General features: G+C 48.5%; 3 protein-coding genes across 4 annotated transcripts; 1 reads left to right on the top strand and 2 right to left on the bottom strand.

Moving 5' to 3' along the window:
* Nucleotides 1–418: 418 nt before the first annotated feature.
* On the bottom strand, nt 419–9,031 carry D2HGDH (D-2-hydroxyglutarate dehydrogenase). Its single transcript, XM_054282591.1, has 9 exons — nt 8,586–9,031; nt 7,352–7,409; nt 6,290–6,429; nt 5,669–5,862; nt 4,401–4,569; nt 3,683–3,826; nt 3,132–3,274; nt 2,841–3,006; nt 419–1,277 (listed from the first exon to the last, which is right to left on the bottom strand). The coding sequence occupies exons 1-9, from the start codon at nt 8,854–8,856 to the stop codon at nt 1,003–1,005; spliced, it is 1,560 nt and encodes a 519-aa protein (XP_054138566.1). The 5' UTR covers nt 8,857–9,031; the 3' UTR covers nt 419–1,002.
* Nucleotides 9,032–10,147: 1,116 nt separating this feature from the next.
* Nucleotides 10,148–17,424, bottom strand: ING5 (inhibitor of growth family member 5). 2 transcript variants are annotated; one of them, XM_054282589.1, is made up of 8 exons: nt 17,311–17,424; nt 16,722–16,793; nt 15,908–16,074; nt 14,471–14,582; nt 13,680–13,773; nt 12,322–12,457; nt 12,081–12,142; nt 10,148–11,543 (listed from the first exon to the last, which is right to left on the bottom strand). In XM_054282589.1, the coding sequence occupies exons 1-8, from the start codon at nt 17,345–17,347 to the stop codon at nt 11,501–11,503; spliced, it is 723 nt and encodes a 240-aa protein (XP_054138564.1). In that variant the 5' UTR covers nt 17,348–17,424; the 3' UTR covers nt 10,148–11,500. The 2 variants fall into 2 exon arrangements, with proteins under 2 accessions (XP_054138564.1, XP_054138565.1); XM_054282590.1 differs by lacking the exon at nt 17,311–17,424 and adding an exon at nt 16,935–16,991.
* A 115-nt stretch (nt 17,425–17,539) lies between these two features.
* Nucleotides 17,540–22,832, top strand: DTYMK (deoxythymidylate kinase). The gene is made up of 5 exons (XM_054282754.1): nt 17,540–17,669; nt 18,256–18,364; nt 19,482–19,572; nt 21,817–22,014; nt 22,493–22,832. The coding sequence occupies exons 1-5, from the start codon at nt 17,540–17,542 to the stop codon at nt 22,601–22,603; spliced, it is 639 nt and encodes a 212-aa protein (XP_054138729.1). The 3' UTR covers nt 22,604–22,832.
* Nucleotides 22,833–23,291: the final 459 nt, after the last annotated feature.

Here is a 23,291-nt window from a genome sequence, read left to right as displayed (position 1 = left end):
CCATCTGTTAAAGGCAGGGGAATTATCCTCTGTTCATTGGGCAGTTTCCTTTATCTCTCCCCCAGCCAACCCTCCCTCCAGGAGATCTCTGCTGTCCATGGCCACTGAGTGTCCCTGCAGGGCTGATCCAATCCCAGCATCCCATGGGGAGATGCCCCGCCCAGGGGAGGAGCCAAGCATTCCTACCTGGATCCAATCTGAGCCTGGCACAGCACAGCAGCCTTTGCCCCCTGCATTGCCAGAGGAGCAGCTTTCTGCTGCCCTGCATGGCCAGAGGGAGCCCAGGCCCATCTGCAGCAGCCCTGGAGCTGCAGAGGAAAACTCCCCCCTTGTGCAGGATCCCTGCTGCAGCAGAGCCACAGCTGGCACTGCAGGAGGGCTGAGCCCCCTTGGGATGGGGCTGGGACACCGCCCTGGCACACAGGGGGCAGGGACTGCTCTGACTCTGTCAACGGTTTTGTTTGTACTATTGCATTTTTATTTCAATTTTCCTAATAAAGAACTGTTATTCCTATTCCCATAATTTTGCCTGAGTCTCTTAACTTCAAAATCATAATAATTCAGAGGGAGGGGGTTTACATTTTCCATTTCAGGGGAGGCTCCTGCCTAACTTGGCAGACACCTGTCTGTTCAAACCAAGAGAGGAAGAGCAACACCTTCACTTGGAAGATTTACATCCACAGGCTCTCCTGTGTCTCTGATGCTTCACTTGCACAGCCCAAGTGAGAAAATGCCTCCTTTGGCTGCTGTCACTGATAAATCAAAGCAAACCCAAGGGGACAGAGAGTTGGAATACTCATACATACACACAGTGTTTGGTTTCAGTGCTCAGACTAAGAGGAAACCCAGCAGTGTGTTCTTCAGCAAGAGCAACCCCATTCCTTTACTTGTTCCATCCCACTAACAAAATCAAAAAATCAAAATCCCACTCCATGTTCTTGCTGATCCAGAGTGCTTATGGCCCAAGCGCAGGTGCAGAGCTGGAGCTGCTCTGCTGCCTCCTCAGCACGTGCTCCTGTCAGGAGCTGAGGGCAGAGTCTTGTAGGGGTTGAGGATCCCTTTGGGGTCCAGCATGGCTTTGAACTGCTGCATGAGCAGCACTGCCTCGTGGGGTTTGCTGTAGTGAATGAAGTGTCTCTTCTTGAAGCCCAGCCCGTGCTCTGCACTGATGCTCCCACTGTATCTCGCAGTCCACTCGTACACGAAGGGCTCGATGGCCTCCAGCAGGGAATGGTTGTAGGACTCTGCAGTGATGTTCAGGTGCAAGTTCCCATCTCCTGGAAGAAAACCCATTGCACAGATGGGTCTGGGAGAACAACCTGGTGGCCCTGCAATGGATACTCATTCCTGCTCTCAAACAACAGGGCCTTTGTTAGTCTGCAAACTGCAAAAAGGACAAGCTCACCGTCCTACAAACATCAGCCTTTCCGTGCACAAATAATTCAAATAGGATCTTTGCTTTTCCATGCTCCAAGTGCAATATTTGAGGAAAGGTTCTGAGTTAAGCTACTTTCAAACTCCAACTTTTGTGATTTTCACATTCCCACTGTGCTGCATTAATGTTTGTGCCACCACCGTGATGCAATGACAAAGACTTGCCCAATGGCATTTCATAATGATTATTAGATTTTAACATGGTCCTTCATCACTTTTTCTCTCCCTATTATGTTTGTGCAATGCTCTAAATGTGCTTTGGCACTGTGTCAATAGAAACAAAGAAAGCAGAACAATTTCTGCTTTTGCCACCGTGTGTGACAGTATTTGATTAGGCACAGAGCTGCTGGGTACTCCAAAAGACAAAACACACAAAGAAAAATACAACTTGCTCATCCTCCAGCTGCATCCTAGCAAACCCTCACTGCACACAGCTTAGTCCTCAAAGAGCTACCAACAGGAAGCCTTTGTTATGCAACGTGTCTTTCAAATGATCCCTAATCAAGTGTGCTCAACAGTGTTCCATGGTTTTTTTTTGTTAAGAGAATAGCTCTCCTAAATGCCCAGTTTACCTGCTTGTAAAATCAGATTTGTTTCCCAGCAAGCTGACAAATCTATCAGCCTTTCTGTGCATTTATCATTATCACTCTATGTTGGAGAGATATAAAAAACTCACAAAAAAACTGATTTCCAGTAGGATTAATCACTTTGGACAATAAAGTGGTTATTTGCCAAATGTGTCTAAGTTCATCAACCAAACTGATTGTCCAATTGAACAAATCACATGTTTAAATAGAAAGCACACAGCAAGAAGATACAGATGACCAGTTCCATGGCTCACTGGCCAGCAACCTGCCATCAGTATATGGAAAACAATCTGAAAGCAGTGAAATTCAAATACCCTGATGCACCCTCCTCTTCCACAACCCTCAATTTAAGCCTCTCACCCACAGCACAGAGGGGCCATCACTTCCCTTTCCCAGCACCCCTGTGGCATTCACATTCTCTGACAAAATCCCTTCACCCAGGATTTTTCTCCTGGGAAGCTGAGAAGCCTCAGGGTAAAGGAAAACAATTCTTATTTGCTTCTCCTCTGTTTTGCTCATGTGGAATGTGTTTGGAGATTGTTTATCCACAGGTGATTGTTTCATTGGATTCTGGTGTGAGTTGTTTTGGCTCATTGGCCAATTGGGGCCAAGCTGTGTCAAGACTCTGGAAAGAGTCACAAGTTTTTATTATTATCTTTTTAGCATTGTGTAAGTATCCTTTCTGTATTCTATAGTATAGTATACTATTCTTTAATATAACATAGTATCATAAAGTGATAAATGAGCCTACATGGAGTCAGTTTGGTCATTCCTGCCTTTGTTGTGGCATTCCCTGCAAATCCAACAGACCCCACTTACCCAAGTGTCCATAGCCCACCACGTTTTTGGCATTCTGGCCCAGCCGAGCCCTCATGTCAGTGACAAGGTCATAGAGCTTCCCCACGGGCAGGGAGATGTCGTACTTGTACACGTAACCCTCGTGAGTGAGGGCCTCGGTGATCCTCTCCCGCAGGCTCCACAGCACCTGAGCAATGAAGGATCACAGAAATCCAATTAGCTCTTGGGTTCCATGCATACACCAAGAACACCTGCCTATATAAAACACAAATCCACCCAAAGAGATTTGTGGGAGAGGAAACACTGACTTGCCTTTATTTTCTTCTCGTCCGTTGCCACAGTTCCGTCAGTGACCAAACCAGAAGCCGTGGCCTGCTCTAGGAAGTTGTTCAATTTTTCTTCATCGTGAGTTGAGTTGGAGCCCGAAGTTTCAATTAAAACATAAAAAGGGCTGTCTGAGAATGAGAGTAAACAAAGTAAGTAGATGGCCTGGGGCAAAACAGAGGAATTCAGGGCAGGTTTTGGAGCTTTCCCCACATGTTATGTGCCCAGACTCCCTGGTGCCAGAGAGAGCACTTCACTGACATGCTAGATCTTTTATTAAGCAACCACTTCCCAGAAAGCTAGCAGTTTTGTGAGGACAAATACAAGTAAAAAGTCTCATCTTAAAAGATAAAAGGTGTTTGGAATTGATATACTAGATACGAAAATTATGACGGATGCCCACACGATCACCAACCTTTTAAAAGTCAGTGAGTCAACTTTTTAAAATGAGTCATTTTTTAGAAGTGTTTAAAAGTAGTCTAAAAATCCCCAAGAAGGGGATTCCCTGCCCCTTTCTGCAGTGTGAATATCACTGGTACCTGCCACTGGGCTGGACAGCTTGAGGTGTGTCTCAACCAGTTCCATGCACTTCTCATCCATGAACTCATAGGCAGACAGGATCTCACCCAGCATGGCTCTGCAGGTTGTGAATGTTTCCAGAACCTTGGCAAAACTCTGACACCCTTCAGACACAACAGACAGGAATCAGGACCAAAAAACAGACAGCACCCCAAACCCTCTGCAGGTTTCTGAGAAGTAAAACAACCTCAGTGAAGGTTCCCCACAAAGAACTCTGGATGTGCTGAGGGACATCCAGAAGCAGCTTTTAAGCAGCCTGGCCACATACTGATCCAGAGCCTGACCTGCAGATGTGATTTCTCAGCCTTGCCTCATCACCTGGTCACTCACCTGACTCCTGGATGGTGGCTGCCTCTGCCTGCTGTCACAGTCTTGTCCTGCTCATCTCTTGAGCCTGTCAGACCAGGCCCTCCCTCACCAGTGAGGGGACTGTCCTGCCTGCCTGCTCACCCTGCTAAGCTCCTGGCTCCACTTTCCTTACAGAACAGCCTGCCCTTGCAGATATTTCAAGAAATATTAAATACTTGCACAGGTATTTCAGCACAGAGCCCTACACTATCTCCCAGAAACCAGTTGATGCTGGCAGTGCAGCTCAGCAGGCTGAGCAATGCTTTCTCCTCTCTATCCCTACTCCCAGCCTTTGAATTCAGGTGTGAAATCATTCATATCAGCTTCTACCTAGGAACGCCACATTCACAGCCTTAGGCCTCTGAGGACAGAGGATGGAGACAGCAGTGATAACTCCCAAGGTGCCCTCGGATCCGATGAAGAGCTGCTTGAGGTCATAGCCCGTGTTATCTTTGCGCAGAGAGGTCAGGCAGTCCAGAGCTGAGCCATCAGCCAGCACCTGTGGGAACAGGGGCCCAGTCAGAGCACCTGACAGGGATCTGCTGCCTTTGGGAATGAGCTTATCACCAAGTGATGGGAAATGTCACTCTCCTTGAGCTGCAGCCCACTCCCACACTGCTCCTCCATTCCCAGCACTTCCCCTCTCTATATCCTACCCAAGCAGGACAGAGTAGGTATTTCCCTCCTACTTCTCTCCTTCCATCAGGACAAGTAATAACAGAAGTTTGCTCTGCTTTTCTTACTAATGGTGCAGAAGACCAGCCATTCTCTGCAGCCCTAGCTCCCACTATCCAGCAGAAACAAGGAAAGCTACTTGAAACAGTGAACAGTTAAGCAGGATGAAGTAAACCCTCTGCCACTTGAGCCTTAAATTAAGGCTGAGTATCTCCAAGACAGGTTATTAAAGGCTATTTTGACATTAGAGCCAAACTGACCTCAGACAAATGCTCTCCTTTCTAGTCTACACAGTAAAACAAAACCATGCCTTTGTTCCCTGCCCAAATTTTGTCCCCAGCCATGAAAACTTTAAGAACTCCTAATCCAACCTTTACATCCCAAGGCACTTGCCTGTAGGACACAGCAGCTGAGGAACAGCAGAGACTCTAGGACACAGCCAAATGAACCCAAAGCACACAGCTCTGCTATGGGGTGGGCTTTAAACCCTAAGATAATCCATAAAGTCCCATCCAACACAAACCAGTTTGTGATCCTATGATTCTATTAAAATCTGAGTGAGCAGCCACTAGGAGAGAGCGATGCAGGATGGATTTAGCAGAGTGTTCCAGAGGAACCAACTCCATGCAGATAACCTGGGATGCCCCAACCTCTCCCTACCTTCTTTTCACTTGTCTGGATCAGAAAACCACCTAACACCACCTCTGTCAGCAAGCACTGGAAGTCACGAAGCTGGAAACTGCAGCAGCAATAACATGCTACACGCATGAAGATGTGCTGGCCCTTCTCAAAAGAGCCCACCAAGGAAAAGATAAGAGTGGGAGCCTGGAGAGGAACGTGGCAGTGTGCTGGATAGTTACAGGAGCAGGAAGCAGCACAGCAGGGGATCACACAAGAAGGGAGCTGCCAGGTACTCGCCTTACCACTTGCAGGCCCAGCACGGTCCCTCGCAGAGAGCCGTACCTCAGCAGCCGCAAGCCACCGGCGTTGGTGGCCACGTTCCCCCCGATGTGGCAGCTGCCCTTGGCTCCCAGGTCCAGGGGCATGATGAACCCCTGCTCCTCCAGGTACTCACTGAGCCTCTCCAGCACACAGCCGGCCTGGCACACAAGGATTCCTGCAACACAAACACCATGCTACAAGCTGATGGCCAAGAAGAAGGTGCCTCCTCAAGAAGCAGGAGCAGTTTGAGCAGATACAGCCACCACTTTCTTCAAAACTTCCTGGGATTCAGTTTAAATGCATAAATCTGTGCATGCTCCAGGGAACTGCCCCCTCCTCACTGAGCTTTGCTATTGCCTCAATATCTCATCACCCACAACTCTGGACTAGTAAAACACAGGCACATTAAATGCATCTCTGCCTGTTGTTCTCCCTCATTGAGCAGAGATTCTCACACCAGCCTGACCCCCCAAACCCAAACAAACCTCCCTATGAAGCTGCTGGGCTGAACCCAGCTGATCCTGCTGCTACCTGTTCCCAGGAAAATGCCTGCTTTGTGGCCTGGGGCTCATTTCTGTGCTTCACATCCCTGGAATATTTACCAGACACCTTGTCAAAGCTGATGATCTGGTTCATGAGAGCAGTGGAGAGAATGATCTCATCAAAGACAGGAACGCTGCCCCCAACCAGGCCTGTGTTCCCCCCCTGAGGGTTCACTGCCAGGTTCCTCTCATGGCAGTACCTGGAAAGAAAAAGGTTTCTGGATTTTTATGCATTTAAAAGCCACAATCAATCTGTCAGAGAAGTTTCACCTCTACATGAATGTTGACTGTTGTGACAGCACTCCTTAAAATTAAGCAGCGTTTCACAGAAAGATTAAATTGATGGAAGGAGAGAGTTTCAATGGCAAAGTGAGAAAGAGCAGCTCCTGTCTGAATTCAGCCTAGGGCTGAGCAAAGAACCAACACCTGAGGTTAGGCCCCTGCGTATCTACACATCTGGCACACAACATCTGCCTGGAAAGCACTGCTTATGTTTCTACAGCAGTCTGTTTTAACAGCTTGGGCTCCTCAGCCATCCTCTGGCAGTGCTTCCAGACATGACTGCCCCCCTCATCCCAAGAAATTAATGTCCTGTAGGTGACAAAATGTGCACCTGTGCCTCTGCTGCTGCACCTGCCACATCCCTGCCAAGCAGCACCCAGCACATCCCTCTGAGCTCACAGCAGCTCCTGCACAAGGGATGGCACAGAGCCCATGGCACCAGAGCTCCTTGAGCAGCCCTGTCTGCCTTCCCTGTGCTCTGCATCCCTGTTCTAACAGAGCCAGGAGCACGTTCCTGCAGCTGTCAGCTCCTCAGCCAAGCAGTGACCTGGCACAGCACTGCCCAACCAGAGCTGTGCTCTCACCAGTGAGGATAAAACAGACCCTCAAACTGCCTGGCTCTGCCCTAACCTTCTTCACCTTTTCAAACAGACCCTCCTGAATCTTTCACAAAACTGCTCTTTTCTAATACCTAATTTTAGCCATTTATCAGAGCAGAAAAGTCATGAAGAAAACTAACTCAGCAACATAAGGAATTGATGTCTGAACACCTACAAGCTCCCTTCAGGTGCTGGATCATCCCTGGCTCAACCCAAGCCCAGCAGAAAAGGTGTGTGTTACCTGAGAATCTGAGACACCTCTGCCGTTGTCTGGGGCTTCAACACCAGCTGGCTGCAGCCTGCAATGAAAGCAAGGAACTCTCAAGGCAAGCTGTGGCTCTGCAGAGGTCAGAAAGAAACAGGGGGGAAAAGATGAGGTGGGAAATTATAATGCTCCCTCCACTGTTAGGCATTTCAGCCACTTTGAAAACAAACATTTCAACAGCAGCCTTTCCCTTTAAGCTCTGCTAAAAACTTTGCATGCATAGGTAGACTTGGCTGCCACTGGAGGCAATGGGAAATTATTTAAATTCTCATGAAATCTTTGAGAGAAGCAACAGAGAATTCACAATGCTTGATTTGGAATCACAGAATCACAGGATGATTAGGGTTGGGAGGGACCTAAAAGTTTATCTCATTCCATGGGCGGGGGACATGTCCCACTATCCCAAGTTGCTCCAAGCCCTGTCCAGCCTGGCCTTGGACACTTCCAGGGATCCAGGGGCAGCCACAGCTGCTCTGGGCACCCTGTGCCAGGGCCTCAGAATCCTCGCAGGGAAGAATTTCTTCCCAATATCCCATTTAACCCTGCCCTCTGGCAGTGGGAAGCCATTCCACCTTGTCCTGCCACTCCAGACCCACATTAAAAGTCTCCCTCCCTCCTTTTAATAAAGTACTGAAAGGCTGCAATAAAGTCTCCCAAAAACTTTCATATTCTTTTGTGAGGTTCAATCAAAACTGTTAGCTGAATCAACTAATCTCAGGAAAAAATTAATTATTAAGTTAGAGGGTTTCGATTTTTTTTTTAATTTTTGAGAAAGCCTATAAGTTTTCCTGCTATCAGGTAATTCTTAGAGGAATAATTTTATGAGAAAAACTCATTTTGGATGCGCAGGCACTCATCTGCTCTCTGATGGCCAGGGACAGGACCGAGGGAAGAGCTGGAGCAGCGTCAGGAAAGGGTTAGGGGGGATATCAGGGAAGGTTCTTCCTGCAGAGAAGGCTCCCCAGGGAATGGGCACGGCCCCAGGGCTGCCACAGCTCCAGGAGCATTTGGATAACACTCTTAAGTACAGGGTGGGATTGCTGGGGTGTCTTTGCAGAGCCAGGAGTTAAGACTCAATAATCCTCATGGCTCCCTTCCAGCTCTACGGCCTGTACAGATACGATCCGCCATTAATAAAGATAAGCTTTCCTTTAGCAAACTCCTTAATTAACAGAGGCACGGAGGAGGTTTCACCCCGCAGCTCGCTTACCTCGCACCGACTTCAGCCAGTCCACATTAAATGGCTTCACCTCCTCCTCGCCGGTGATGACCCTGCCGGGCATGAGGCGCTCGAAGAACGCCACATCGCCATCCGCCAGCCGAGCAAAGGGCAGCCTGCGCACGGCGTACCGCTCGCAGGTCGGCACCACCTCCCGGGAGCCAGCACAGGCCCTGGCCCGGGGCACACCGGGGAGCTCCCGGTTCGCTCGGCAGCTCCTCAGCCAGCCGGCCCCGCGGCGCCACACGGCTGCGGCAGCCATGGCAAAACCCGCGGCTCCGCTCCGTGAGGGCAGCGCGGCACTGAGGGCAAGCGAGGCTCTTCCGCTACTCCCACCGCGCCACGCAGCCTCCTCAGCGTAGTTTAGCGCGGACCGGGAAGGAAAATTCAGAATTATCCCGGTAAAACGGGAGATTCCAAGGACGCTCCGCGGCGGGGACGCGCCCCCTGGCGGCCGGAGGTTGCAACAGCACCCCCCTCACACTCATTCCCGCCAAAAATAACACATTTATTCCCAAAAATACTTTATTTATAATATAATCCAACATCTCCAAGATCCAAAAATACAGATATAGATTTTTTTTTTCTTTTAAACTTTACATTCCTTAATTACTTTTTTTTCGGGAATTAGGTGAAAGTCGGTACGGACCTCCAGTTTGGATGAGCTGCAGTAAAGCTGGGCCCCCCCCACCTTTGTGTGGGGTTTTTTTTGGGGTAATGTTTAGTGGGGTATTCTTTTTGTAGGAAATATTTTAACACTGTACATTCAAAAGTCAGAAGGTTTCAATCTTTTAGTAAGCAGAAATGAAGGCTGCTGGTATTTTCTGTCTACAAGGAGTTGTAAAAATTCTCTACAACCAGGTGTAAAAGGGCAGGAGATGCTCCTGAGCCCATCCAAGCCCTGAACTGGCATGTTCCCAGTGGGAGAGTTTATTGCTGGTATCAGATCTCAGATGCTTTACATATCACTGGTGTTGTAAAGAACAGAATGTTGCACCTCACACCATCATTCCTAGCAAATTATCCTTCCTTTTGAGGGCTCTACCTTCCAGAGCTTGTTTTCCTTTTTACTTTGCTGGTTCAAGTGGAAAATGCTCTTCAAAGCCCCAAAAGTACTATTAAAAATGAGGTTTTTTATCCTACCTGACCAGAATTTTAGAGCTGAGGGAAGTCATCTCCACACTGGCTCACCCAGAGCTGCTCCCTTCCCTCATGGCACATTTCCAGCAAGATCTCCAGAGTGAAATTTTGAGATTGTTTCCAATCAAATGCTTAATCCACAGCAATGCCAGTACTAACAAAGCTTAGGAAAATCAGGAAGAGAAGCTGCCTACAAACCCATTGTGTGGGAGGGGAAAACAAACCCTAGGACTGGATTACAGGCTGGCTCATGAGGTATCACAAATTTGCTCTCATGAAGAGGCAGGAAAAAGAAGAGGGCTCACTGAACCCTAGGTTTGTGTGCCTGCTGCTGCTCCTCCTCCTTCCATCCAGCATGCTGGCTTTAATTTCCCTGCCTGCTTTCCATGTGCTACTCTGAGGCAGCAATGACAAATGTGCATTTTCATGCACACAACTGTGAGAATTTCATCTCTCTGTGATACAATGCAGTAAAGACACCTGCAACATCCCACTGGAAATGACAGCACCCTGAAGACAGGGATTTTTGCCTAAAATCCATCATTTTTTCCTGCCATAAATCAATATTCACAGAAAAGCTGCCTCACAATTGAGAAGTTTCTTCTACAGCAGCAGGCACAAAGCCCCACAGAGGGAAGGAGAGGTGGCAGGAGCTGTGTTCTACTTTCCTTCATTGCAAAACATGAGTAAGAGGCTCAGTGTAACAGGAAAAGCCTTCTTTCTTTTGGAAGCAGGTGCCAGAATCTGAGTAGAAGTGTTTTTAACCTTCTGTGCTGTTTTTTCAGCAGAAGAAAAATTTATCTGGGAGTTTCTTGGTGCCTTTCCAGCAGCCTGTACCAAGAGCTCCTGCACACTGGTATGGAAAGCAGCACACAGCCCTGCACAGAGCTGCCACCAACACCCACTGGGGACCAGAGCCAGCAAAGTTCATGAGTTTGGGGCTTTTTTTTCCTCCTTTCATCAGCAGGAAGGAAACCTGGAATACCTTCCCCACTACATCTTTCACTGAAGGCAGGGAAGCCTCATGATGCAGGAGACAGATACAAAACCAAGACTTATCTCTGCTCTTCCCTCAACCTCTGTATCTCAGAGGAAGGAAAACACAGACTTTTGCTTTCCAGCTCCTGATTTCCTCTCTCTCTTCTGCTGCAGCCACTGACACTGTGCTAATGCAAGGATTCACATTCATCATCTGAAAGGCAGCTAGAGAAGTCAAGAACATGCAAATGTGGCCAATTAAAAAAAAGGACAAGAAGTTCTAATAGAACATTCCTGATGGCCTTCTTCAACAGCAGAGCCACTCCATCATGGGAACAGACAAATATCCTCATGGAGCCTTTCCCTAAAACCTGATTTACCCATGTGCCACACAGGCAATCACAGCTAACAATTCAGGCCTTCATCTTATTTGGTGAATAAATCCAACCTTTTCTCTCCAAGAATACTGCAGGTTTCATCTTCACAGTGATGTACTCAAAGAATCTTCAGGGAAATCGAAACAGCCAGAAAAGGCAACATCCTCCCTCAGTATTATTGTGCAAGACTAACATAAATAAAATCTCCGTGGCAAAGGGATTTGGGACTCCCTCCCAAAGTCATTGTCTTAGGAAAGAACAGGAATTTCAACTGGCCACTGGATAATTAAATATCATACCAGAAAAAGATGGAGGATAGACTAACAAAAAAGAATCAAAGGTAATATTGCAACATGAATGAAGGAATATATTAAATTCTTCTTGCCTCGGCGCTGTATCCCCCTCTACTCCTTACTTCTTTTTCTTTCTTTCCTGAACACAACGAGGACAAAACCTGTAGGAAAAAAAAAAAGGCAGTAAATAGCTCCTGAAATTAACAGCACAGAGACTGAGAATTGTTTTTAACATTTGTGCACAATTAAGCCTGTTTCTGACAGACAATTGGTAATTTGATTGAAACAGTTCATTAGATAAAAATAACAATCCCATGATCCTTTTCAAGATAAGCACGTAGTAAATCCCTGACAAGTCTTCAAAATTTGCCTCCAGAAGTGAAACAAAGAGGCACCTGGGTATGTTTTAGGCACAGCCACAAGTAGTGAAAATGCAGCAAACCTCAAATGAAACATGTCCCTGTTTACACAAGCCTCAGGTCAAAACCTGCTCTGTTTATCAGGCAGTTTTGTTCCCATCAGTACCTAAGACTTCTGTGGAAATGGATTTTAACAAGGTTTGTCTTCTATATTCTACTCTCAAATTAATCCCCAATCACAGAGGATGCCAACTGTCTGGGTCACAGCAGGGTTTTAATTCTTGTTGAGGCAAACTGCAGCCTGATAAAAACCCCAAAGCTGAATGCTGTCATACTCACCATTTCCCTTTTGGTTTGGTGGTCAGGTCCACACATGCAAAGTGGAACCACTCGATTGGGCACTGCAAAAGAGAAAGGAAAAACCCACAGAGGAGATTGTTAGTGGCTCACAAACATTCCTATCATTGCTATGAGCTAACTGAGCAAGGACTGAGCTAACTGAGCAAGGACCCCCTCCTTGGGCTGTACAGGGTTGGGAGGCAACAAACACCGGGAAATCAATAATCTCTGAAGTGCTTACATCTGGGTTATCACAGCCAATCATCTCTCCATAGGACACCTGGTGACACAGGCAGTAGGTGGGCTCGTTGGGATCCACTGGCATGTCCAGGACGTCTGAGGGATGCACTGACAGGATGGTGTCAGCAAACTCAGACCTGTGGGCAAGGACAGAGTCAGGACAAAACATTTCTCAACTGCAGACAGCACTGTGTTACAAGGGCATGGCTCCCCACTGCCAGAGGGAAGGGTTAGATGGGATGCTGGGAGGAAATTCTTCCCTGGGAGGGGAGGGAAGCCCTGGCACAGGGTGCCTGGAAAAGCTGTATCTCCCCATTCCTGAAGTGTTCATGGCCAGACTTGGAACAACCCTGGCTGGTGGAAGGTGTCCCTGCCCACTGCAGGGGATGGAATGGGATGGTCTTTAAGGTCCCTCCAAACCCAAACCATTCTGGGATTTGATGTTTTCAAGATGTAAATCCTACTTGGGAAAATCAGTGTTTTGCAGTATCGTCCCTAAACCACACTGGGCCTGTTTTAGAGTTTGTATTACATTACCACAATCCAGTAATTAAAATCATAAGGTAGGCTGGATCAAACATAACAATATGACTGGAAAGAATTAAGAGAGGGATTTGTAGCTGTCATGAGTAAAGTAACAAATTATCATACAGATCACTCCTGGCTGTGGGTAAAACAATCTGTTTGGAGTTTTTCCTCAACCTGTTTCAATATAGATTTTTTTCTCATTGTCAGGCATGAGTGTACCCTCTTACCCTGACAGGGATGTGCTGACATGCCAGTAGCAGTCCATAGAAACTACTTTTAGTTTCCTGCCACCTGAAAATATCATAATAAACCAAGCCTCTTTAATATAAATCCCATCTCAGAGAGGGGACAAGCTTTCCTCCTTGCCTCTCAAAACCAAAACAGATTATTCAAGGCTACCTAGGACACAGTCCTTTGAAAACAACCCCCCAAAATTCTCCAAGATTTCTAGAACAGCAGCACAACATCAGTTTCTGTCCTGATGGCCAAGTGAATTTCTTTTACCATCAAGACCACAAGCAAGTGTTAAAAATAGCTCTGTGACAAAAATCAAAGCTATTTTCTCCCAGCTTGCCAACAGCAACAGGAGACTGATCTTGTCCTTCCAGTCAGAGTGTTCCAAGCATGCTGAGCTTCCACATGCCAACCAAGGAGTTAATTAACAATGCTGGCCTGTCCTAAGCAGGACATTAATGAAATGGAGTAAGACCAGAGCACTCTTAACATTGCTCACCATCTGGACATGAGTCATAAACAGGGTAATATGAGCCTGTGGAAAATTCATCAAGTGTCAAGCCCAAGGCCCTGGAGTTGTGCCTGGCCCTGCCTTACCCTCCTTTGAGTTTCTTTTTCTTTGGTGTATCTTCTTCAGATGTTCTCCTGCCTCGACCACGAGAGCTTCTTTTGTCTTTCTGACTTCGTCCCTCTAGAAAGGAAAACCAACTTCACCACTTTATCTGAGTAGCAGAAACATCCCCAGCTGTTCTTTTGATGCATGAAATCCCTATTTAATATGCAACTGAGTAATCCTTATTATATATGTAATTGAATATGCTGCCTGAAATGCATTTTTAAGCCACAAGTACACCAAATTAATAACAACTGAGCACCAAGCTCTTGTGTTTGTAGTTTTGGCAACAAAGCACTGCAGCATGTCATAAACAGCATCACACTTGATTAGACATGCAGTGGTTTTTTTCATCTCAGTGTGTTTTTAAACACAGTTAATAGATTACTCAATAACTAACATAACTTTTATCTCCACTTCCTTGCTCCTACCCCTTATTTCGTTGTTCAAAGGCATAAAGCTGTGCTGCTGCTTTTAATTTTAAATCATCTTTTAATTCCTAATTTCTCCCAAAGCTAAGACTGTTACAGCAGTGCAGTTTTGGCACAGCACCCTCTTTAGAACCAGTAACAACTTCAGGATGAAACAGTGACAGTAAATTTGATCCCAGCACCACATTTCTCTTTATCTCTTGCCCACTCTAAGAGCATTAAAAACAAACAGAACGACAAATTTCTTTCCTTCCTCCAGAAATAACAGCCTATTTTACATCTCAGCCTTCCTGCTTTGATACTGTGTGATAGAAAAGGTTCCCAATTGTGTAAAATTCACCCACTTTTCAGGCTCCTGGATGCAGGGGTTTCAAAGTCGCTGCCTTCCAGTTTATCTTTGAGATCAGCTTCAAAGCGCGCCAGGTCCGCATCCAGCCGGCGGATGTGCTTATCCACCTGCCCCGAGAGGAAACCACAAACTGAACTGCACAGAAACACCCAAAAGCAGAAAAAAAAGAGCCCCAGACAAAAACAGGAAGGGCTCAAACTCGGCTGTTATCAGCAGGAGCAGTGTGGTGGGGCAGAGTGAGGCAGGAAAGGGGTATGGGGTGGGGAAAGGGAAACGGCACACGCAGACGGAATGAGGAGGAAAAGCACAAGGATCCAACCCCTCCACAAGCAGGGAAAGGAAGAAGGGAGGCAACAGAGACTCAAAGCAACTCAAACTAATGATTTTCAGAACAAAACAAGATGAGAGATACTAAAAAAATTGGTTTTGCCCCTGCAATTTTCAAAATTCAGAGGCAGTTCTTGAAACGTGTTGAGCAGAGCAGTTTGGGTTTTCCCCATGGTACTCCACTGTCATGTGAATCAAAGTTTAATAATAAAATACAGACAGAGGCTGGCTATCCTCAATATCAACTCAACACACACTAATTAAGTACCTGGTACTACCCTGGCTACAATAAAGTGACTTTCAGAACAGGGATTTTCAAGCCACACCCCCCACCAAACTGACAGGCAATTTGTTAATTGTGCTGCTGCAATAGTTTGTCATTAAATAAGTGCACTAATTATCAGGGCATTGATATTCCTGGGACATCATTCCCTTTTTTGCAGTGTTTGATGGCAGCCAAACACCTACTGCAGCTGCAGCAAAACCCCAAACATCTCTGCTAGCTGGACAACAAACACTTAGTACAGTCAAAAGGATTCTCCTCACTCAGCTTTCATCCAGGGGTAAAACAGGTGGAGATGAGAATTATTCAAGGGACAAAAGGGAAAAAAAAAAGAGGAAAGATGCATCTTAAGAAATGGGATGCATGTTAAGGAATGGGGTTTTCTCCCAAGGTCTCTGAGGAAATTCTGATGTCCAATAAACCAAGGCAACAGAGCAGAATTCCAGCTGTTCCTCCACTGGCTTAAAAAAACCCCAATTTGCTTTTAACTAAGTGTGTCCCACATAAATTATCAGTGGCAGAGAGCTGCTGGGGAGGAGGGAGTGGGGTAAATTTGCTGGCATTATCACACAGCAGAGGAGTACTGCTGATAAAGCCACCTCCAAGGGGGATAAACTCATTAATTCTTCAGCAAAAGAGAAACCTGGTGCTAAAGGAGAAAGCTTTTTGGGGACGGCAACAGAGAGAAACATAAAAAAGGACTAATAATTTGTTTTGGTAGTAAATGTAGGTCAAAAAAGAAGAAAAAGTGAGGGAAAGCTGACACTCTGAGGCATCTCCACATGCAGCATTCCAGAGGATGCCCATTTTTCCATGGCTCACCATCTCATAGGTCTGCATGGCCAGCTGCACTTTGTCATCACTGTACTCCTTGCACTTGCTGTAGGCACTCTGGATCTTCCTCAGGTGCTCCACCCTCTCCTCAGGTACCATGTTCTTCACAGACTCAATGTAAGCTGCTGCCAGGCTGTCAATCTCTGCTTTCTTGTCTGGAAAAAAGAAAAAAAAAATCAGGTATTTCTATTTTTCTATTTCCATTTAGGAGACCCTTCCTGACAGCTGTTATGCTCCCCTCAATTCCTTAATGCATTTTCTTTTTTAAAAACAAAACCTGTTAAGTTAAAGGTGTTCATTGTTTGGCAGTTGTGGTGTGATTCTGCTTTCTTGAGTGTTCTACAGATAATTCAGAAGTTAATTTACAGTTAGTTCACAGTTAAGATCATGACCTGAACCCATGGGTTCACAAGTTTCAGAACATTTTATTAGTTGGGCCATCACTTACTGCCCTGATGGTTCCAAGTTAAAATAATTAATGTGCAGCCAGACACCAACAAAAGCTTCAAAAAGGAAGAAAAATCATCCTACAAGGCACACAGGAGTCTAGAACTTGTTAGATATGGAAACACTGGAAGGAAGGCCACTGAGTAGAGTGATCACAGAGCTACGAATGTGAACTGCAAACAAAATCAAGTCGTGCCATGTGAGCTGGATCCTCACCGGAGAGAGGCAAACCCTGCAGAGCACTGAGCCTGAGAGAAGGAAGAGCCATAACCCCTAAAGCCCGGCCTCCAGGGGGCTCTCCCCGTCCTCCACGCCGGGCTCTCCCAGCTCTGCCTGCCGGAACACCTGCACGTACCTTCCGTCCTCTGATCCAGCTCCCGCATCAGCTGGAAGTTCCTCTGCAGCTCGCACGGCAGATTCTCAATACCTACAATAAAAACGCTACTCAATTCTCTGAGCAACCTTGCCAATGAAAGGTGTCCCTGCCCATGGCAGGGGCTGCAACGAGATGAATTCTAAACCAAACCAAACCCAGCCTGGGATTCACGCACCGTGAGTGCCCGCTCACCTCAGCAGGCCTTGAGTGTTGGAACCACCCAGAACCACGGCCCAGCCGAGGGGGCAGGACCCCGAGCACAGGGAGGGAACGGAAACGGGGTCCGGAGCGGTGAAAAGGGACAAGAGCAGGACCCGGCCCTGCGGCCCCCCACAGCCGCCATGGCTTCACTCCCACTCCCCAGCGCACACCACTGACGTAACCCGACGCCGGCTGATGACGCAATCCCCGTGCCGCCCCCCCCCCCCACTCCCCCGCGCTGCCCATGGCGCAGTTTTAATTCCCGCGCTGCCGCTGCCGCCGCCGCCGCCCCCGCCCCCGCCCCGATCCCGCCGCCCCCGCCCCGTTCCCCGTGCCGGCCCCTCCGCCGCCCGCGCCCCGCGCTCACTGTCCAGGTAGTGCTCCAGGTACATGGCAGTCGCCATCTTGCGGCCCGCGCGCCGCTCCCCGCCGCCCGCCGGGCCCGCATGACAAGGCCCGCGGCCTCATCCCGTATTCACGGCCCGCCCGCCTCCCATTGGCCGCCGCCGCCGGGGGTGCTGCATATTCATGAGGGGCGGGGCGGGCGGCGATTGGCGGGCGCGGCGGAAAGGGCGGGGCGGGGCCGGCGGGCGGCGATGGCGGCGCGGCGCGGGGCGCTGATCGCGCTGGAGGGCGTGGATCGCGCCGGGAAGAGCACGCAGGGCCGGCGGCTCGTGGAGGCCCTCAGGGAGGCCGGGCACCCCGCCGACCTGCTCCGCTTCCCGGGTACGCTGCTGGGGAGGGAACGGGCGGGGAACCGGCTGGAGGATCTCCCGCCGCGCCCGAGCTCTGGGCGGGCCCGCGTTTGAACGGAGGGACCGCCCCAGCGCTGAGCGATAGAGCCCTCCCACCCTGGACGGACAGACCGCCTCCCTCCGACAGACAGACAGACCCTCGGGTGGATAGACTCGTCCCGGACAGACAGACAGACCCCCGGGTGGATAGACTCGTCCCGGACAGACAGACGGACCCCCTAGGTTGGATAGACTCCTCCCGTCCCGGACAGACAGACGGACAGACTCTCATCCTGGATGGACTGAGCTCCGCTTCCCCAGCCTGTCAGAGGCAGGTAGATCCAGCCCTTTATGGACTGACTTTCTCCCACTGTGGCAAATAAATATCCCCCTCACCCTGGACAGACCTTCTGATGGACAGACAGACAGACTGATTTCAGCCTATCCGTGACAGACAGACTGACCCTGCCCTGCTCAAACCAGCCTCCCACCCGTGACAGACAGACACCCAGACAGACAGACACCCCGGTGGGAAGAGCAGTTCAGGACAGCCTTTGCATGCTCTGTGTTTCCTGCAGACAGAACGACAGAGATTGGGCAGCTGATCAGCTCCTACCTGGGCAGGGAGAAGAACCTGGAGGACCACACCATCCACCTGCTCTTCTCTGCCAACCGCTGGGAGCACGTGTAACGTGGTGTCTGCTCACTTGGGAAAGGAAAAGGGCTGGGGTGGGTTCCCTCGGGGTTTGAGTTGGCAGGGGGCACAGAAATACAAGAATGTGATTCTGTTCAGATAGGGGAACAGGCTGGAAATGGGGTCTTAAGGACTCAGATTTAATCACAGAATGGTTGGGTTGGGAGGGACCTTAAAGCCCAGCCAGTTCCATGGGCAGGGACACCTTGCACTGTCCCAGGTTGCTCCAAGCCCTGTCCAGCCTGGCCTTGGACACTTCCAGGGATCCAGGGGCAGCCACAGCTGCTCTGGGCACCCTGTGCCAGGGCCTCAGCACCCTCACAGGGAGGAATTTCTTCTCAATATCCCATCTAACCCTGCCCTTGTAATCTTAGATCAGATCCCACAGTTTGGGCTTTTTTTGGAATCATTGGTGCCATATTTCCAACTCCTGTGCTGGATTACAACATTGGGCAGCTGAGACTGAACCAGTTCAGACTTTATTTATTTAGTGAATTTATTCTCTTTCCTGAAGATACCCTGCTTTGCCAGGCAGCCCCTGTGAGTGACAGTGCTTAAGGAATTGTGCCCAAATTTCCCCTGGAGCCAAAGGCTGTGTTCAGCCATAACTGGCTGTCCTTGCTTTAGGCACAGAGCCTGTGTGTGGACGTGGGGGAATCACTGGTGGCTGTTTTTTTACCTGGAAATACAGATTCCAAAATGTTCTCATTTGCTGGCTCTGCTGTGATGGCAGTGCCAGTTAAGCAGAAGGCACACAAGTGAGCTCTAAGAAGAAGTGTCATGAATAAAGATGGCAGAGCATGTCACAAAGTCTGCTGTACCACCTGAAAAGGGAAGGGGACTGAGCTGTCCATGTCAATATAATTAATTTGTGATCTTGCCTGGAATCCCTGGAGGTGCCTAGAGCAGTGCCCAGTGCTGGCACCCTGAGTTTGGGTGGCATGAGGGGGTGTTTGGTCAGTGCCTGGTGGGGAATACAAACAGCTCTTCACCTGCAACACAGCTGACCTCCCTTAATGATGAGATATTTGGAGTTTTAGACTAACTCCTTTAATTTCTGTCACCATAGAGGAGTGCAGCTCTGTTATTTTATCTCCCCCATGGTTCCAGACCGATGATGAAGGAGAAGCTGCAGCAGGGCATCACGGTGGTGCTTGACAGATATGCCTTCTCTGGAGTGGCCTTCACGAGTGCCAAAGGGGTGAGTGACACCTGCAGCAGCCCCTGCCCCTCTCTTGTACCAGGCTGTTGGTGTGGATGGCCCAGGGGCCATTCCTCTGGGAGGTGGGGGGTGGAAGGGTCAGCTCAGATTTTAACATGGCCCCACGCACCCCCACAACAAACAGAAAAACTTATTTGGTGACTTATTGTAAGTCTGGACTGGAAGTTGACCTCTGTGACTCTGGAGAATGATTCTAGAAGTTTATTAAAGACTCTGTGTACTTGCTCAGGCTGCTGGCCCATCTGTTTGTGGAACAGAACCACGTGCATTAGAAGGGACCTGTGGAATTCAGCCTCCAGCAGGGCTGACAGAAGCAGGCTGCTTGGGCCTACATCCAGCCAAGGTCTGAGTATCTTCAGGGATGTAGATCCATTTTTTTCCTGGGTTCTTCTCTGCTCAGTTTCTGAGTAAAAGTGGTTTTCTTCACTTAGCCTGAATTTCCCACTTGTCCTTGCCATGGGCAGGGACACCTTCCACCATCCCAGGTTGCTCTAAGCTCTGTCCAACCTTGGACACTTCCAGGGATCCAGGGGCAGCCACAGCTTCCCTGGGCACCCTGAGGTGCCTGCCCACCCTCACAGGGAAGAATTTCTTCTCAATATCCCATCTAACCCTGCCCATGTAATCTTAGCTCAGATCCCACAATTTGGGGGTTTTTTTTTGAATCATTGGTGCCATTTTTCCATCTCCTGTGCTGTACTGGATTAAAACATCTGGCAGCTGAGGCTGAACCAGTTCAGCACCCTCACAGGGAAGAATTTCTTCACAATATCTTGGGAATTCCCCCTTGTGCCTTTTGGCTTTCAGAAAAGCCAGCTCTGTCAGCCTCCCTTGGAGCCATTCTGCACAGACACTTGTCCCACTCCCTCAGAAGTGTCCTGTTCCTGCTGAGCAGCCACCAATCCTCCAGGAGTGGTCACAGAAGCTCCAGCCATGCCTGCAGCACCAGCTGTGACCTGCATTCATTCCTGCCCAAGCCTTTCCTGCTTCCTGGAGGGACTGAGGAGATCCTTGGCCCCCAAGCCCTGCAACCTTCACCTGCATCTTCTCCCACCCTCCTGCTTGCCTGAGCATTGTGTAGCTTGAGACAAATGCATTGAAACATTTAGGTGCTAATTAGGTGTCTGCAAAAGCCCCAAATTAAGAGCCAGGATGTGCAACACAAGCTGATCACCCCAAAATAATGATCCCAAATCCACATGGGCACAGCAAGGAATGCCCTGCTGCTTTCTGGTGAGGGAAAAAGGGTGTCCTAAAGTGTCTGCATTTCTTTGAATGTAGCTGGTGACCTGTAGGGCTCAGCCATGTGGATGCCACCCTTGGGAAGCAGGGATGGCATCCTTTGCTGCTGGAATGGGCCTCCTCTGCTTCTTAAAAGATGGACTTTGGCATATTTTTCACTCAAGAGGCATTCCCAGGAGAAGGGGAGATGTTGATGCCCATACCTAACACAAAAGTCTGCTGGCTGCCAGAGCTCACACCCAAAATGTTGTGGCCCTTTCAGCTCCTCTTATCCCCTCATGGGATTGAAAAACCCACTGCACATACATCCCAAAAATACCCAGATTACCAGGATACAGAACATCTGGGGGAAAACTGGAGGGCAGATGTGCCAGCTCCTCTTAGAGGGAATTAAGATGTGGATGAGCAGTAAGTGAACTCTGTAGTCATACCAACATCATGGATTCATTCATGGATGCCCTGGTGAAACTCTTCAGACGTGTCAGCAAAATGCAAAAGCTGGCAAACTGCATCTGTTGTGTCTGGGCTGAAATTCCTGAGGAGGTGAGTATTGGGAAGGAGCCTCCATGGGCTCAGAGAGAGCTGCATTGCAGCTGTGTGGTGTTTGTGTTTGGGAGCAGCTTTCTTCTGGACTCAGCAAGTTTTTTGGAGTGATACTGGCTGTGTGGAGGCTCAGAATGTGCCTTGGTGGAGCTCAGATGGGATCTGCAGCAGAGGCATGAAAAGCTTTCACTCTCTCCAGCTTAAATAGGCACAGGAGGTGCTGAACACCGGACAAAACTTGCTCAGCCCCCAATGAGCAGGGCTGAATTCCCACATGGCCACCTGGGCTATCACCCATCAGTTCATGGCCTGTGCTGAGTTTTGGGTTGCAATCCCTGCCATCCTGGGCTGTTCCTTCCCCACCTCACTCCCCAGCCAACCTGCTGCTGTCCTGTCTGTGTGTCTCACCTCACACTGTCTTGTCCTTGCTTGGGGCAGAACTTTGGCCTGGACTGGTGCAAACAGCCTGATGTTGGGCTCCCAAAGCCAGACCTGATCCTGTTCCTCCAGTTAAACCCAGAAGCAGCAGCAGAACGAGGCAACTTTGGACAGGAACGTTATGAGACCAGCTCCTTCCAAGAGAAAGTTCTTCAGTGCTTCTATTGCCTCATGGAGGACAAGAGCCTCAACTGGAAGGTGAGAATTAACTCTAATGGGGTTGTAATGGATTGAGGGTCTCTAGTGGGAGTTCCCAGATTCTGCCTGTCACATCCCTGTGCTGCCCCTTCCCACTTTGCTCAGTGGGACACGTTGGGGACCAGCCAAGGGCACTGTGAGATGTGGCAGAGAGGGCAATTCCCTGTTCCAGGAGACCTGGGATGAATCCCCAGCTTACCTGCCTCTGTCACACACCCCCCAGACACTGCCACTAAAAAACATCCAGCAGCAGTTCCTTCTGTTTATCTTCACCCACCCTCACTTCTACTTCTTAAGTGTCTATTCCTACCTATTTTGATTTCTCCAGAAACTGCAGAGAGGAGGTGTAATTAGCTCATTTCACTACTCAGGAAGAATAACATTGAGTAATGGGGGGTAAGCAGATGTTAACAGCAAGGTTTTTCTCATTTCTGTGTTCTCTGTTACCTGTCCTGTATTTTTGTTGTCTTGGAAACAGACAGTGGATGCTTCAAAGAGCATTGAAGACTTGCACAGAGAAATCAAGTCCATTGCAAAGGAAACTATGCAGGAGGTTCAGAATAAACCTTTGGGAGAACTCTGGAAATGAAACTTCACACAGGTCTAAAAGAATAAAGGAAAGGTCACTTTTTGTATCTTCTGCACTTGGATGACTGTGACATGCCAGCAGCAAAGATCCTGTGTATTCTTTTGGGTCCAACATGCTGCTGATGTCCTTTTTATTTTCTGCTCCTCCCTTCCAGCCTGCAGAGTCCCTTCTATATTTTTTAAATGAGCATGCCATGAGTGTGTATCAAATTCCTTGTCAAAACCTCCCTCTCCCAAGCTCCTGTTCCAGCTCCAGTCTTGGAGTGCAGATGTGGATGTGGAGCTCAGGGCCATCCCTGGACACAGACAATTCCCATTTTTAGGGAAATGCCACGTTTCTGATCATTCTTCCTCTCTAGAAATGCATCCCCACCATGCTCAAACCAGTTTGTAGGATTTGCTAATAAATTACTCTTTTAAGCATTTGGCACAAGGCATTTATTTTTCAGTATGATCATTTATCTTCTAAAAGGATATATGGGAGGTGAAAGTGCTGCAGTTTAGGCACTAAACCCAGGGAAAACTGTTTGCTAGAGCTGTGGGAAAAAAGGGAGAGGTGAATTCAAGCCTTCTCCCCAGATGTAAGCAGGTAAGAACCTGAAATAAATGGATGAGCTCATAGCAAGGCCAGTCTGGAGGACAAGAGGCACATAAATTATTTTAGATTGGCCAAGATGAGAGGAACAGTC

This window comes from Melozone crissalis, unplaced genomic scaffold, assembly GCF_028551555.1.
Source record: "Melozone crissalis strain CALT ecotype California unplaced genomic scaffold, PUWL_Pcris_2 ptg000034l_1, whole genome shotgun sequence".
Taxonomy (NCBI): domain Eukaryota; kingdom Metazoa; phylum Chordata; class Aves; order Passeriformes; family Passerellidae; genus Melozone; species Melozone crissalis.
Note: the sequence above shows the minus strand (reverse complement) of the source record. Positions and strands in the feature narration are given on the sequence as shown.